We start from the raw sequence: 13,640 nt of genomic DNA on the forward strand, positions 1-13,640 counted from the left end.
TCGGATCTCAGCAAGAGTGCTCGCCACACTACCCGTCTATCCTTAGGAAAGCTGCCAGGTTATGACTCCCAGGACCCCCACCAAACTACAAATAAAAGGGGCCAGGTATGTTTTTCATTGCTTAAAGCCACAGCTCCATATACTTAGTTGTGGCTTGATCTGGTACCGCCGCACAGTCCTGTTCAGCAGAATGACTAGCTGCAATACCAGGTGCTGCACCTTCCCAGGTAAACAATGAAACATAATGGTGCCTGGAGTCAGGTCCCTACTGATAATATTAATGGCCTATCCTAAGGAAGTGATTCCAAAATGTGTAGCGGCCGCTAAGTACTGCAGATCAGCCCATACACTCCTGCATGCAAGCTGTTCTGCAGTATTTTCCAGCGGCTGCTACATCAGAGCCGTGCTTACATCCATAAGACCTGATGTAATGGTTATTCTGGGAGTAGTAGATATGTATAATATATACTTTAGTAACTTATATAAAATAATGAGAAATCTTCACATCCAATATCTTTTTTTTTTTTTTTTCTTTCAAGTGGAGATCATGGGGGTCAAAGTTCAGCGTCCTCGGTGTTTTTTTGATATAACAATCAACAATGTACCAGGTAAGTGCCTTCTCCTTTATTATTCAAGAACTACAAGTCTTTTATAATGATGGTTCCTGTTGGGTAATCTTTCTTGACCAGCCTAGGTAAAGCCATGTTTGGCATCCAGTACGTCTCTGAGGATATTTGTTAGACAAGGATGGTCTCGGAGATGACCTCTTATGATATGTGGTGTTTGGGGTGGTCTACTGTCCTGGTTCCAATATCCCTGGTAGAGAGGGAGTCGTCGGGTATTACATGGCTGCCACCCTGAAGACTGGTCATCATTGTAACACAAAGATGGCTCGTCTGAGTAGCTGTGCTCATGTCTGAGCAACGCGTAATTCAAAGGTACGAATGTGTGACCACTAGAGATGGGGCCCATCGATTCTTTCGGCCTGCTCAGTAATCTGAGAGCCACCTCTTACCTGTGATGCCAGGCTCCAACCAATGAAAAGAAGAGGCGCAGATGTTGGGATGCAACAGCCGGTTCTTGGGGCTTCCTTCCAGCTGTCGCAGATTACTGTCGTGGCCAATTCCACTGACCACTTCTGTTATTGACAGCGATGGTAGTGGTGGTCACACCCGCATAATGAGAGACACTGGGCCCCTGTTGTGATCGGTGCTGGTCCCAGTGTTTGGACTCCCATCGGTCATACATTGCTCTCCTTTCCTGTGTTGCATGGAAAACCCCTCTAAGGTGGGCATAAATAAGAGACAACTTGGCTGTATCAGCACCGGCGTTGGGTGAGGCTTTCAGAAGAGCCATGAGGGCGTACGTACGGCCGCCCCTTGCCCCAGTTACTTGTTTGGACCCAGAGGTCTGCCATAGAGGTGAATGGGGGGCTTGTTCTGTGTGAATGAGGAACGATACTGCCTGTTGGTATGAGTGACCATGTATAACAGTACTGACTGCTCCTCTGTCTTCCCTCACAGCTGGAAGAGTTGTCTTCGAACTGTTTACAGACGTCTGTCCAAAAACGTGTGAAAATTTCCGATGTCTTTGCACAGGTCAGTGGATGCATCTTTGTATAAGAAGGGGCCCAGGATCCACTGCTGAGCTGCATTACTGTAATCCCAATGTTTCCCTAAAACTGTATTCCTCTTTACTCTTCATCAACAACTTCTGAGGACGAGACCAAAGTAGTATGTCGGAGTTTTACCATGACCCATGGCTGACTGTACGTTGCTGTGCACCCGTCTCATAAAGGGAGTATTCCTATCTCAGGCATTTATGGCCGGTGCAAGCTATTTTCCAAACTTTCACAGAAGTCTTTGGAAGGAACCTTGACTATGCGGCCACCACTGTAATTACAATTGGCCACGAGATTGGAATCCCCATTCTCAAGGAACCCGCACATATCGGACGTTTATGGCGACTCCTAAGACGTTGAGTGTTTTAATCTTGCTTTACCTGAAGGGTAAAATACGCCGTAGACATCTTTCCCACATTGTCCTACAGTCAAAACATTAAAATGCCGTGATTTTATGTTAAATCCGTGTCTTCAACTCTTTCCTAGGTGAAAAGGGCATTGGGAAAACCACCCAGAAGCCCCTGTACTACAAGAGCTGCTTGTTTCACAGAGTGGTGAAGGATTTCATGATCCAGGGGGGAGACTTTACTGAAGGTAAACTTCTCTAAACTTTTCTCCATTTATTGGGGTCCTGTTTAAACTTTTCATTATACTGAGCACAATTTTTCCCTTCAGGCAATGGACGAGGCGGAGAGTCTATATATGGAGGCTTTTTTGAAGGTATGTAAGAAACCCCCTGTGTAGTCTGCTCCTGCAATCACCTGTTGCTGCTTTTCACTCTTTTCTTGCTAATATATTTTTCCTCCAGACGAGAACTTCACCGTTCAGCACACCAAGGAGTTCTTGCTGTCCATGGCCAATAGAGGCAAAGATACTAATGGTTCACAGTTTTTCATGTAAGTAGTTACTGATCAAGCCCACCGGCAAGCATGTACAGACCAGGACTGGGCAAGTCAAACCTCCGACTCCACCAAAATGGACACCGACTCCACAGCCCTGGTGCAGACTTGGCATAATCGGCAGTTCTCCCCTCCAGGTTTTAGAGGACAAACCCTTTAATGGGCAGTAGGACATCGGCAGACTGTCTGTCTTATTTGGGCACTTACACATTACATATGGGCCTGCAGACTTAGGACGTGCCTCGTTAGTCAGAGCAAATAATTGTTGCAAAGAGTCACTTATATAATGGGTAAGTCATGTCCGTTGGAGAAGATGAGTAAAACTTTTTTCAGGACCCTGGTCTAGTGGCCACATGAGTTGGCCTTGGCTTCCAGATGGGGATCCCTGCAACCTTCATCCTACCTGCCAGGATCCCTGCAACCTTCCTCCTGCCTGCCGGGATCGCCAATGCTTCTTCTCATTAGTAGGTCCAACGCAACATCATGTTCACATCACGCCCCAACAATGATGTCACACCAGGCGCACACACATCAGAAGAAGATGCCGGCTGATAGGATGTGGTTTGCATCGCTCCTGTCAAAATAATGTGACCGCTGGACCAAGGTCCTGCAGATCGAATCACTCATCGCTATTAACCCTGTATTATGTGGTCACCTCTACAATAAAGTAATACCAGATCACTTCTGTAGATGCAGCTGCGGCCAAAGCCCTGTCCTCAGGACACACTATGCAAATAATAATCAGTTATGGGACTTTTGTTATCTGCAAATTGTTAATGAAAACGATTAAAAAAAATATTTTCTAATATCATATGATTGTATTTATCTTGATTGTTTGTTTTTTCTTTCTCTTTTCGGTGTACTCCTCCCTATCAGAACAACAAAGCCAACTCCTCATCTGGACGGGTAACTAGTTTTGCATTTTGCTTCTACTACACAGCGTGTTGTCTTCTCTCTAAACTTGGCAACTGACTTCTGTCATTTTTTTTTCCTTAGTCTTCATGTTGTTTTTGGACAATTAATATCTGGACAGGATGTGGTAAGAGAGATTGAAAATCAGAAAACAGATGCTTCCAGCAAGCCATCAACGGAAGTCAGGATCCAGAATTGTGGAGAACTCGTCCATGTTCAGAAGTCAAAATGTGAGAATGTATAATTATTATCCGCATTAACGGGATTCACACTGCGGAGTGTTTGGTTCCCAGATATCTTAAGACACTGTGATAAAGTTTGCATTATGTGCGGATTCTCATAAGGATCGTCCAGAAAATAAATCCTAAACTGGCCCATCGGATACAACACTACTTGTCTAGAAGCATTGTTAGTACGGAACTCTTTTTGGATTGGATTAGTGCCCAAAAGTGTCATTTTTCAAGTAAAGTGGTTGCCCAGTAAAAACAAGTCGTCACTTATCCACAGGTGATAACTTATTGATCAGTGGTTCCGAATGCTGGAATCTGCACCGATTAGCAGAATGGGGAACTTTTTTCTTTGTTAGACTGGTGCTGACCACCGCTACTTTAATTTCCTATAGGGGCTCCTGAGGGCTACCCAATCCAATAGACAATGAATAAAGTGCTGGTCATCAGATACCCAACTTCCATTTTGTAGCTAGGATAAAGTTGTACTGTCGGGGTTCTGCAAATCGGTGCCGATCTCAGTTGTCAGAACTCTGCCGATCAGTAAGTTATCACACCCTTTAATGTATACACCATTTATACACCATTTATCCAAATTGCAGTTTGATTAAAGGATGGGGGAGCAGGTTATGGGTGAGATCAAGAGAGAAGTGGCTGCAATCAAATTCTGTAAAGATTCTCTTATAGTGCAATGCATGTGTCAAGAGCCTTTTGGAGGAAAAGAAAGTGGCTTTAATGATCTGGTCTCAGAATGACAACCTCTGTCCATATACTCTATGTCCACTTGGGACTATGACCCAGGATTGCCACCAGAAGCAGGTTCTTCTTTTTGGAAAGGTTGTCCAGATAGGGCAAAAAACGTAAAATGACAGCAATCTAACTATGTGAATGAAGATATTGTATGAAAATAAGGATTCTGCAATAACAAGTATCTTATGTATTAACCTTCCAACCTCATTAGCGAAGAAAGAGAAGAAAAGACACAAGTCTTCATCCAGCGACACCGATGGCTCCAGTGACACCGACTCTTCTAATTCATCTTCTGACTCTGGTGAAGAGGAGAAATCCAAGAAGAAAAAGAAGAAACATAAGAAAAATTCAAAGAAGCAAAAAAAGGAGAAGAAAAAACGGAAGAAGACTAAGAAGAGGTAATTCAGTGCTTGTGTATTGAGATCTGCTGGGGCATGTAAATGCATATAGCACAAATTTACTGCTAAGACCCCACCAGGAATCCCGTTCCCTCTGTTGCTTCTCAGCCACATGGGACTTTAAGACTTAAAGGGGTTGTCCAAGCTTGGATCTTAAGTTTGCAGTCATTCTGTGTGACTGCTGACTTATGAATCCTTACAGAGCGCACTGTTAGGATTCTTTGGCCCTGGGAATGGCAGTCACTTGGAATACAAGTGTGATTTGCATCCGACTAGACGTATCACGCCTTGCTCAATTCACTTGAACCAGGCTGTGCACGTCTAGTTATAATGTAACCAAATCGCATACTTGAGGTCACGCGCCCACTTGCCCCCAGCACCAAAGAATCTTGACTGTACACTGCGCTGTGAGGATTCACAAGTCTGCAGTCGCATACAATGACTGCAGATTTGAGCCCCAAGCCTGGACAACCCCTTTAAATGATTTTTCTACTTTTATGACACTCCGCATCCCTGCTGATTAGCTGTATCCATCAGTGTCCGGATGTTAGCAGTGTATGGAGTGGAACTCCGCAGCGCCATCACGTGATTTAGTGGCCTCTGCACAGTACTGTAGATCAGCTCCTATTCAGATGTGGTGTTATTCTGCTCCGTATCCTGTTTATACCTGATTACTGCTGATCCATGGGGATCCCGGATCTGCACCTATTTGATATTAGCAACCTATCCTATAGATCTGTCATCAATATACCATAGTAGTGGAAAACCTTTTGAAATGATGGATCATAGATGGAGTTAAAACAAACTAAAAGGACGTCACAATTTTGTTGTTTTCATACGTCTCCTTGGCTAAACTGTGTGGACCTTTAATTCACATATTGCAGCTGTTTGACATTATTATAGTATTGCTGATTAACACGATTTGACTTTTTTTTTTTTTTTACAGTTCTGAGAGTGAAAATGAAGATCAAGAACTACAGGTGACATCCACCGTCCGTCCAGAAGAGATCCCCACTGTGCCCGAAAACAAGTTTTTGATGAGAAAAAGCCCTGAAAGAGCTGAGGTGATGGAAGCACGAGTAAACAGAGAACGCGAGAGGGAAAGGTATGCGCCTCACTCATCTACCTACCTCCAATAAATACCCAATTTGCTAATTGTCCGAGCATCTGTACAGGGGGATGTCTTTTGGCAGGACCATATCGTGCCACTTACCTCTTGGCAAAATAAAGAGAAAAAAATATTATAGTTGTAATTTACCATGAAAACATGTGGATCAGACCTGGCTTCCTTGCACTGCAATACATGTTTAGAATTTTGCCTGTTTAGTTAAACTTTACTTATAATATTTCTATAATGCTCCGATTTCTATGTTTTCATCTTCACAGTTCACTTTATCAGCGAAGACTCTTAGTGACGAGGTCTGGAAGGAAAATCAAGGGTAGAGGCCCAAGAGTATGCATTTCGTTTTTCTCTCCAATTGATTTGTACCTAATTCTCCCGTATTTATGTTCGTTGTTGATTGTGGGGATGTCTGAACTCCGCACATTACAGTCCCGCAATTCCCTAATGCAGTCTGCACTGAAAATGTACATCGCTGTATCGTGTGGGCTTCTGCTGTTTTTTTGTTTTATTTTTTTCTCTACAAATGGTTTTTAGGCTAGATCCACACTTTTCGATAGGAGGCTTCTGCACCGCTTCCATCAATTGTCACCTGAAGAAGCCCAGTATGCAACCTTTTTTTTTTTTTTTTTATAGCACAAACCTAATTGGCTTCATTATAGTCAGTGAGGTCCTTATGGGGCTGTTTTTGTTGGTCATGTGACACATTAGTTTCAGCCGAAATGATAGCTAGCGCTCGCGTGCTCTTAACAGAATTGCTTTATCGATCCAGTAGTATAAAAGACACAAAAAAGTGGTTGAACACAACAGCACAAAAATTAAATAGGCAGGAGAAAAATATCCGCTGCGCTCCCATGCAACATATTTCAGATCTACATGGTTTGACAAAGGACAATTTAGGTCTGAAACATGTTGACCTGGAAGCGCAGCGGATATTTCTTTTCTGCCTATTTAATTTTTGTGCTGTTGTGTTCAACCATTTTTGTGCCTTTTTTATATTTTGGTCTAACATGTTCTATTTAATTTTTAGCGCTACCGTACACCTTCAAGGTCTAGGTCTAGAGATCGTTTTAGGAGAAGTGAGACTCCTCCACACTGGAGACAGGAAATGCAAAGAACCCAGAGAATGAGATATTCGAGCGGAGAGCGCTGGATCAAGGGAGATAAGTACGTTGTACCGATACACGTGGCCATTACAGATTGGTCTGGTCCCGCAGTTGGACATTGAGCTCACGTGGTTTACAGAAGGCAACCAAGATTCTATAATGCCAGCTGTGCACAAACCCTACGCGCCTCCTTTTTGTCACCACCTACCTAATAATATTACCATTGTTTGAAAGTATAGACTGTGTAGAGGTGCCAACACTTAACTTGGCATGTTCTTAAGAGGCAGAGCGTATTGGTGCTGTGTTTCGACAAGGCATGAGTTTTAATAAACTCTGAAAATCTCCTGTTACCCATGATTAGAGTTGGAGTAAATCAATTTGCAGGACATGATCCATCGGCCATGTCAGTGGTCTTCAGCCGCTGGACGGGAGCCCTGAGAACTGCCTCTTATCTGACCGCATCTTGGATCTTCTTGCCTAATGCAACATCTTCGTTGTGGCGTGATGTCTATGTGACATCACGCCTGGCTGGTTAATCGAAAGAAAAGCCATGAATGCCGTCGAATAAGAATTGATTCTTGTGGCTCCTATCCAGAAGCCACCGATCACTGATGTGGCCGATGGCCCCAGTCCTGCAAATCGTTTTGCATCAACTCTACAACTCTTGGTGTGTGACATCCGTGCTATAAGCTTTAGAAAAGACTTCAATATTTTCAGATTTCTCTTTATTGGGATGCCCCCTGTAGAAATAGCTTATCTTTAGGTACTTATTGCTTTTTTTTTATATATATACAGAAGTGAATTAAATGACAAAGATGATCAGAAAAGTCCTGTTCGCGGAAGAGAGAGGAAAGAGTCCGGTCAACGAGAAGGTTCTGAGAGTCCGCACAAAAAAAGTGATCACAGGAAGAGAAGCAAAGACCGCAAGCCAAGCAGCAAGGACAGAGAGTCTAAGGATGTAGAAAATGAAGAAAAACAGGACAAGACCTCGCGGAGAAAAAGAACGTCAGAAAGGAGGAGTGAAAGCAAAGAGAATGTAAAAAATAGCCGACACGATAAGCAAAGCAGACGTGATGACAGGAGCCGTTCAAGAAGTAAGGAAAGGAGGCACGAGAGGGGAAAGGATAAAGAAAAGCACTCAAGTAACAAGGAAAAAGACAAAGAGAGGAACAGGAGTAAGGAGAGATCAAGGCACAGTACGTCAAAAAATGAGAAGGAAAGGAGTACAAGTAAAGAAAGGGGCAGAAGCAAAGAGCGAACTAAAAGCAGGGATCATCAGAAAAGCAAAGAGAGGCATGAAAAAGGCAAGAGCAAGGAGAGGGAATCTGAGAAGAAGCATAGATCTAGTAGTAAAACCAAGGAGCGGAGCAAAAGTAGAGAAGATGGCAGAAGAGCTCGCTCAAGAAGTAGGGACAATGACAGAACGAGGAGTGAAGACCACACTAAAAGCAAGGAAAAAGACAACAGGAGAAGAGGCCGCTCAAGATCCAAAGAACGAAAGGGAACTCCAGAGAAGTCCAGAGATAAAAGAAGCAGAAGTAGGGGAGGCTCAAAATCTTCTGATAGGGAGGTTAGTCAGAGCAAAAGCAAAGATTCCTCCAGAAGGGAAGACAGTAGCTCTCAGAAAAAGACCACAGAGCGGGAAAGCCATAAGAGGAGGCAGTCTCGTAGCAGCAGTCCGGACAGTAAGCGGGTCCGGAGGACGAGCCGAAATCATGTAAGTCCAGATTCCAATACACATAGTTCACACAAAGAAGACCGTTCATCCCACCGAAGGAGCCGAGACGAGGAGAAAAAGTCTTCACACGACAAGGAGACGAGCAGAAAGTCCCGCAGTCGTGAGAGGAGTTCTCCCCAAACTAAAGAAGCAAAATTAAATAACCAATCAAGTCCTACAAGCATTGAAGAGAAAAGTGAAAAATGAAATATAAATCTACTGTTGGCCTGGAGGACATTCAGCTTTTTTTTTTTTAAGCATACATTTTAAGTTCTACATTTTTTTTTTTATATATATATATATTTCTTGGTCTGGATCATTTGTATTCTTGAGGTTTTTAGTAAACTTTCCCTGCCTGCCCTGAAAAAAAAAAAAAAATTTTAGATGGAAAACTGTGTCAACCAAGGATGATTCTCAGTTTTGTTCTACTTCTTTTGTTCTGCTTTTCCCCTCGGTAATTTGGCGGCTGAAAGAGAAAAGTATATATTTTCTGTGGGAATATAAAATAGTGCATGTTCTATGATTAAACTGATCCTATTTGGCAATGCTTTCATTACCAGTACTCCTATATTGTCGGTCACAGTAGTAGGACGGCACCGTGCATTAACTACCTAATGTTTCCTTATTGCAGAATTATGGCTTGGAGTTACCCAGGAGTGGTTTTTAATTTTGTATTTTTTTTTCCCTGCAGACAGCAGGACTTCCATGAAAACTAGCACTCATATGGGAAAGTTTGTTGCAAGTGATTTAGCAAAAAAAATTCTTGCAATTCCCCCCCCCCTTATAGGTGCATATTAAAAGTTGAAGATTTTTAGAACCCTGATCGTGCAGCCACATCAGTAATCTGTAGCCGCCGAAAATCTCCCTACCTGCAGGTCTACGGACTACCGATGCGACCAGGCCCCAGTCATCATTGCAGACCAGAGAATAAGATGGGCTCCCCTGTTTTTCACCCCTAAAAAATGAAGTTGATTGCTCATGAATATATGTGGCATGTCACGCCTGGGTTTAGATTTCCCCCCTAAAAAAAAAAAAAAAAAAAGCTTCACTGATGAATTTTGTTTTACGATCTTTATTTCTTTTTTCTTAATTGCTGGTGATATGTTTTTGTGAAGTATAAATCTTTTTGTTTTCTGTATCCAGTAACGTGTGTTCTTTATTACTGTACATAATCTGAATTAGCCGGTACCATTAAAGGTGAGACCTGCAGTCTTTTTTTTTTTTTTTTTCCACTCCCCCCATAATCCAGAGAGTATCTTGTCAGTAAGCCTAACCGCACACTGCATCGGTGTATTTAGCCCTCAGTATATGTCTGGATATATTCCTGACAAATGTTGCAATGTCTAATAAGTCTCCATTCACTAGATGCAGATCATACAAGTGGTCTTATGGCCCTTCATCTGGCTAGTATACATCTTCATACCTTTGCTGTACAGGAAAGCACAGTGCGACAGTGGCTCTCTATGCTAATCCAGACTGTGGCTGCAGTATGACAGTGGCGATAAGCAGTGTTGTGTACGTGGCCTCATTGGTGGCTACACACGACCAACCCCAGAGATTCCTTTGCAGAAATTGTGCCAGTATAATTTGCTATACTTTGCATCTATGATAGTAGACCACAAACTGTTTTTCTGATTTGCTTAACTAGTGAGATTTTTTTTTTTGCTTCATTTTCCCCAAAACAAGTTAATTTTTTATTAAAGATGCAAAGTTTTTTTTTTTTTTTTTTTAGTGCTCTCATAGGCTACTCATGGTTGATAGTTAATTGCCTAGACATGGTAAATGATATCAGTTAATGTAAGTGATTACCTTTTATAGGAATTTCTTTATCGCCTCTCATTGGGGGACACAGGAACCATGGGTGTATGCTGCTGCCACTAGGAGGCTGACACTATGCAAATAAAAAAGTTAGCTCCTCCTCTGCAGTGTACACCCCACCGACTGGCATTAAACTCTTCAGTTTAGCTTAGTGTCAGTAGGAGGTGGACACGGGTCTTTCTTTAGACCCTTATCTACCTCAATGTGCGTCGTTTCTTTTCAGGTTTTTTCCGGATGGGATACAGGGTGAGCTGTCACACCTGTAGTCCCTCAAGCGGACTATGAGTACGGCGTGTACTGCCACCCCGTATCCTCATAGATCCCTCAGCAGGACCAAGAGCCTGGCACACAAGCGTGCTCAGAAGTCCGGTCCTGGCCCGTCCCCCACCCACTCGCCCACCAGAGCCTGTCGGTCGGAGGAGACGAGGACGTCCATCAGCAGCTCCTATGGACGTCTGATACCTTCTCAAGGTTAGTAGCAGACGACGGGGGATTTTACTAGGTGAGTATTTCTAAAGGGGTTCCCAGGACTCAGCGCGGGTCATCGCTGCATTTGCAGCACTTTCCCCGTTCCCTGCGCGGTGGCTACCTTTCCATGCCCCACCGCGTTCCTCCAGCGGTCGCCGTTCTTCCTTCAGGCCCCGGCCTCCCGGGGCCTGCTTGCGGCACACTCCTGCCTGCAACTTTTCCTTCAGCGGTCGCTGGCTCCTAATTTAGGCCCCGGCCTTTCCCGGGGCCTACTTGCGGCGTACCAGCTGCCCTCAGCGTTCCCCCCTCAGCGTTCTATGCGGGCCTCTCCGGCGGCGCTCACCTCCACAGCCAGCTGGGGCCTACTCCGGCGATTCTTCACCGGCGGCAGCGCTCCCTCTCTTAAATGCGGCGGCTGCCGCGCCGCTCTGCCAGGCAGCGTCTGCGCCGCGGGGATCTTCTCTCCGGTCACCGGCTCCTAATTTAGGCCCCGGCTTTTCCGGGGCCTACTCCGGCAACTCTTTTCTGGCGGCAGCGCTCTCTCTCTTTCATGCGGCGGCAGTGTCTGCGCCGCGGGGGTTCTTCTCAGCGGGCACCGGCTTCTAATATAGGCCCCGGCTTTTCCCGGGGCCTACTTCCGGTGCCGCGCTCCGCCCACTTCCTTCTTCATCGGGCGGGCTTTTTTTCCCGCCCGACATACTGTGCCTGCTCATCGGCGCCCCCCTGTCTGGCTCCGCCCCCTTCCTCCAGGGACAGCGTCTGTGTGTGCTCACCGCTTCTTAGCTGCAGGAGCTCACGCAGCGCGCCCCACACCTTCGCCACTGCATCCTCCGTGGGCACAAAATCTGCACAGAATCCAGCACCTCAGGGCAGGAGTTCTCCTCCGGCAAGTGGGACATCTTCCAGGACGGGTCCGTAAGTAGCTGCACTGCAGACTGACACCCCCCTCTGCCCCACTGTCCCCTAACCCACTGGCATCTTCAGAGGACCTCTCAAAATGTCTACCTCTAAAGGGGGCCGCTCTCTCCCCCCTACTTCTTCTTCTGCCTTAGTCACGTACTTTGCTTGTTCGTCCTGTAACAGCAAACTTACCTCAGGTCAGTCCTCCCCGCTGTGTCAGTCCTGCAGCAACCCGATTGTTCCCACCGCCCAGGATCCCCCGGCTGTTCCGCCCGAGAGTGATCCCCCCATCCCAGGATGGGCCGCCTCTCTGTCACAATCGGTGGCCGATTTAACACGGGTATCTCAAACCCTGGTGTCCGCGCTGGATCGGTTACCCCTGCAGACCCCGGCCGTAGCCAGTGGGTCACAGGAACCGCCGCCAGAGCTCTCCTTGATAAGCCACAAAAGGTCCAGACAGGAACATCGGTCTGAGTCCTCTTCGCGCTCCATCTCGCCGCTCGGCCCTCCCCCGCGGTTGGTGTCCCACCGATCCTCCTCCCCTGAGTCAGGCGAGGCATTATCTGATGCGCCTTCGGAGGATACTTCGGAGCTGGATCCTAACCAAATCGCCACCATGAGTGAGACAGTCCAGAACCTCATTGGGGCAATAAACCAAACATGTGGCATCAAGGATCCCTCTACGGGACCCGCAGATCAGGCGGTTTCGTTTAGACGGGCCAAACCACCTTCAAAATTTTTCGCTCCTCATCCTGAATTCGAGGAAATCGTGTCCAGAGAGAGAGAGAACCCCACTAGGCGTTTTCAGAGGGGAAAACGCCTGGGTGTGTTATATCCTTTTCCTCCAGAACTTACCGCCAATTGGTCGGCCTCTCCCTCGGTGGACCCCCCTGTTTCCAGGCTGTCCACCAACACGGTGCTTCCTCTGTCCGGCGGAGCATCTCTGAAGGATTCTAACGATAGAGTTATAGAATCCTTCGCGAAATCTGCTTTTGAAGCGGCTTCAGCGGCTCTATGTCCAGCCTTTGCGTCCACTTGGGCTTCAAAATCCATCTCAAAATGGGCCAAGGATCTTCGGCGAGGTATCCTGGATGGGGCGCCTCCCGCGCAATTAGTGGAACTTGCCAACCAGATTTCCCACGCTGGTGAATACCTGGTTTCCGCCTCCCTGGATGTCGCGTCTTGTGCGGCTCAAGCTTCCAGCAATGCCGTTGCCATCCGCCGGACCGTTTGGCTCAAGGCCTGGCAGGCGGACTTGTCCTCCAAAAAGTCCCTCACTAGTCTGCCCTTCCAGGGCTCTCGCCTCTTTGGTTCCCAGCTGGACCAAATAATTAAGGACGCCACCGGGGGTACAAGTTCTCTTCTCCCCCAGGCTAAGCCTCGTCGCCCTCCTCCTAGACGACAGTTTCGTCCTTTTCGGCATTTTCGTCGCTTGGCTGCGTCAAACTCCTTTTCCCAGCAGCAACAGAGGCCACAGGCACGTCAAGAGAAGAAGGTGGTGTCCTTTAGGCCCACTCCGTCCTGGCGTCCTCGTTTCTCCCAGGGTAGATCCTCCAGGCCCAGGACTGGAAGATCCACCTCGGCATGACTCTCGGCAAGACTCCAGCCCAACTCCCAGATTGGGCGGCCGTCTTCTCCTTTTCAGGGACGTCTGGATTTCCGCAGTAGAGGATGCATGGGTCAGGGAAGTTGTATCCTCGGGAT

The 13,640-nt window shown here is 46.2% G+C and overlaps 1 protein-coding gene across 1 annotated transcript in view; it reads left to right on the forward strand.

Annotated features, from left to right (window-relative positions):
- PPIG (peptidylprolyl isomerase G) overlaps positions 1-9,959 on the forward strand; it is an 11,560-nt gene extending 1,601 nt beyond the window's left edge. The window contains exons 2-13 of the mRNA XM_069733098.1: positions 540-608; positions 1,524-1,598; positions 2,108-2,215; positions 2,297-2,341; positions 2,430-2,517; positions 3,397-3,426; positions 3,517-3,662; positions 4,621-4,807; positions 5,754-5,912; positions 6,194-6,260; positions 6,958-7,094; positions 7,829-9,959. Coding sequence (XP_069589199.1) covers positions 548-608; positions 1,524-1,598; positions 2,108-2,215; positions 2,297-2,341; positions 2,430-2,517; positions 3,397-3,426; positions 3,517-3,662; positions 4,621-4,807; positions 5,754-5,912; positions 6,194-6,260; positions 6,958-7,094; positions 7,829-8,957 — 2,232 coding nt within the window. The 5' untranslated portion in view covers positions 540-547 and the 3' untranslated portion in view covers positions 8,958-9,959. The remainder of the gene's footprint in view (positions 1-539; positions 609-1,523; positions 1,599-2,107; positions 2,216-2,296; positions 2,342-2,429; positions 2,518-3,396; positions 3,427-3,516; positions 3,663-4,620; positions 4,808-5,753; positions 5,913-6,193; positions 6,261-6,957; positions 7,095-7,828) is intronic.
- The last annotated feature ends 3,681 nt before the right edge of the window (positions 9,960-13,640 follow it).

The sequence above is a fragment of the Ranitomeya imitator genome, chromosome 7 (assembly GCF_032444005.1).
Source record: "Ranitomeya imitator isolate aRanImi1 chromosome 7, aRanImi1.pri, whole genome shotgun sequence".
NCBI classification, from domain to species: Eukaryota; Metazoa; Chordata; class Amphibia; order Anura; family Dendrobatidae; genus Ranitomeya; species Ranitomeya imitator.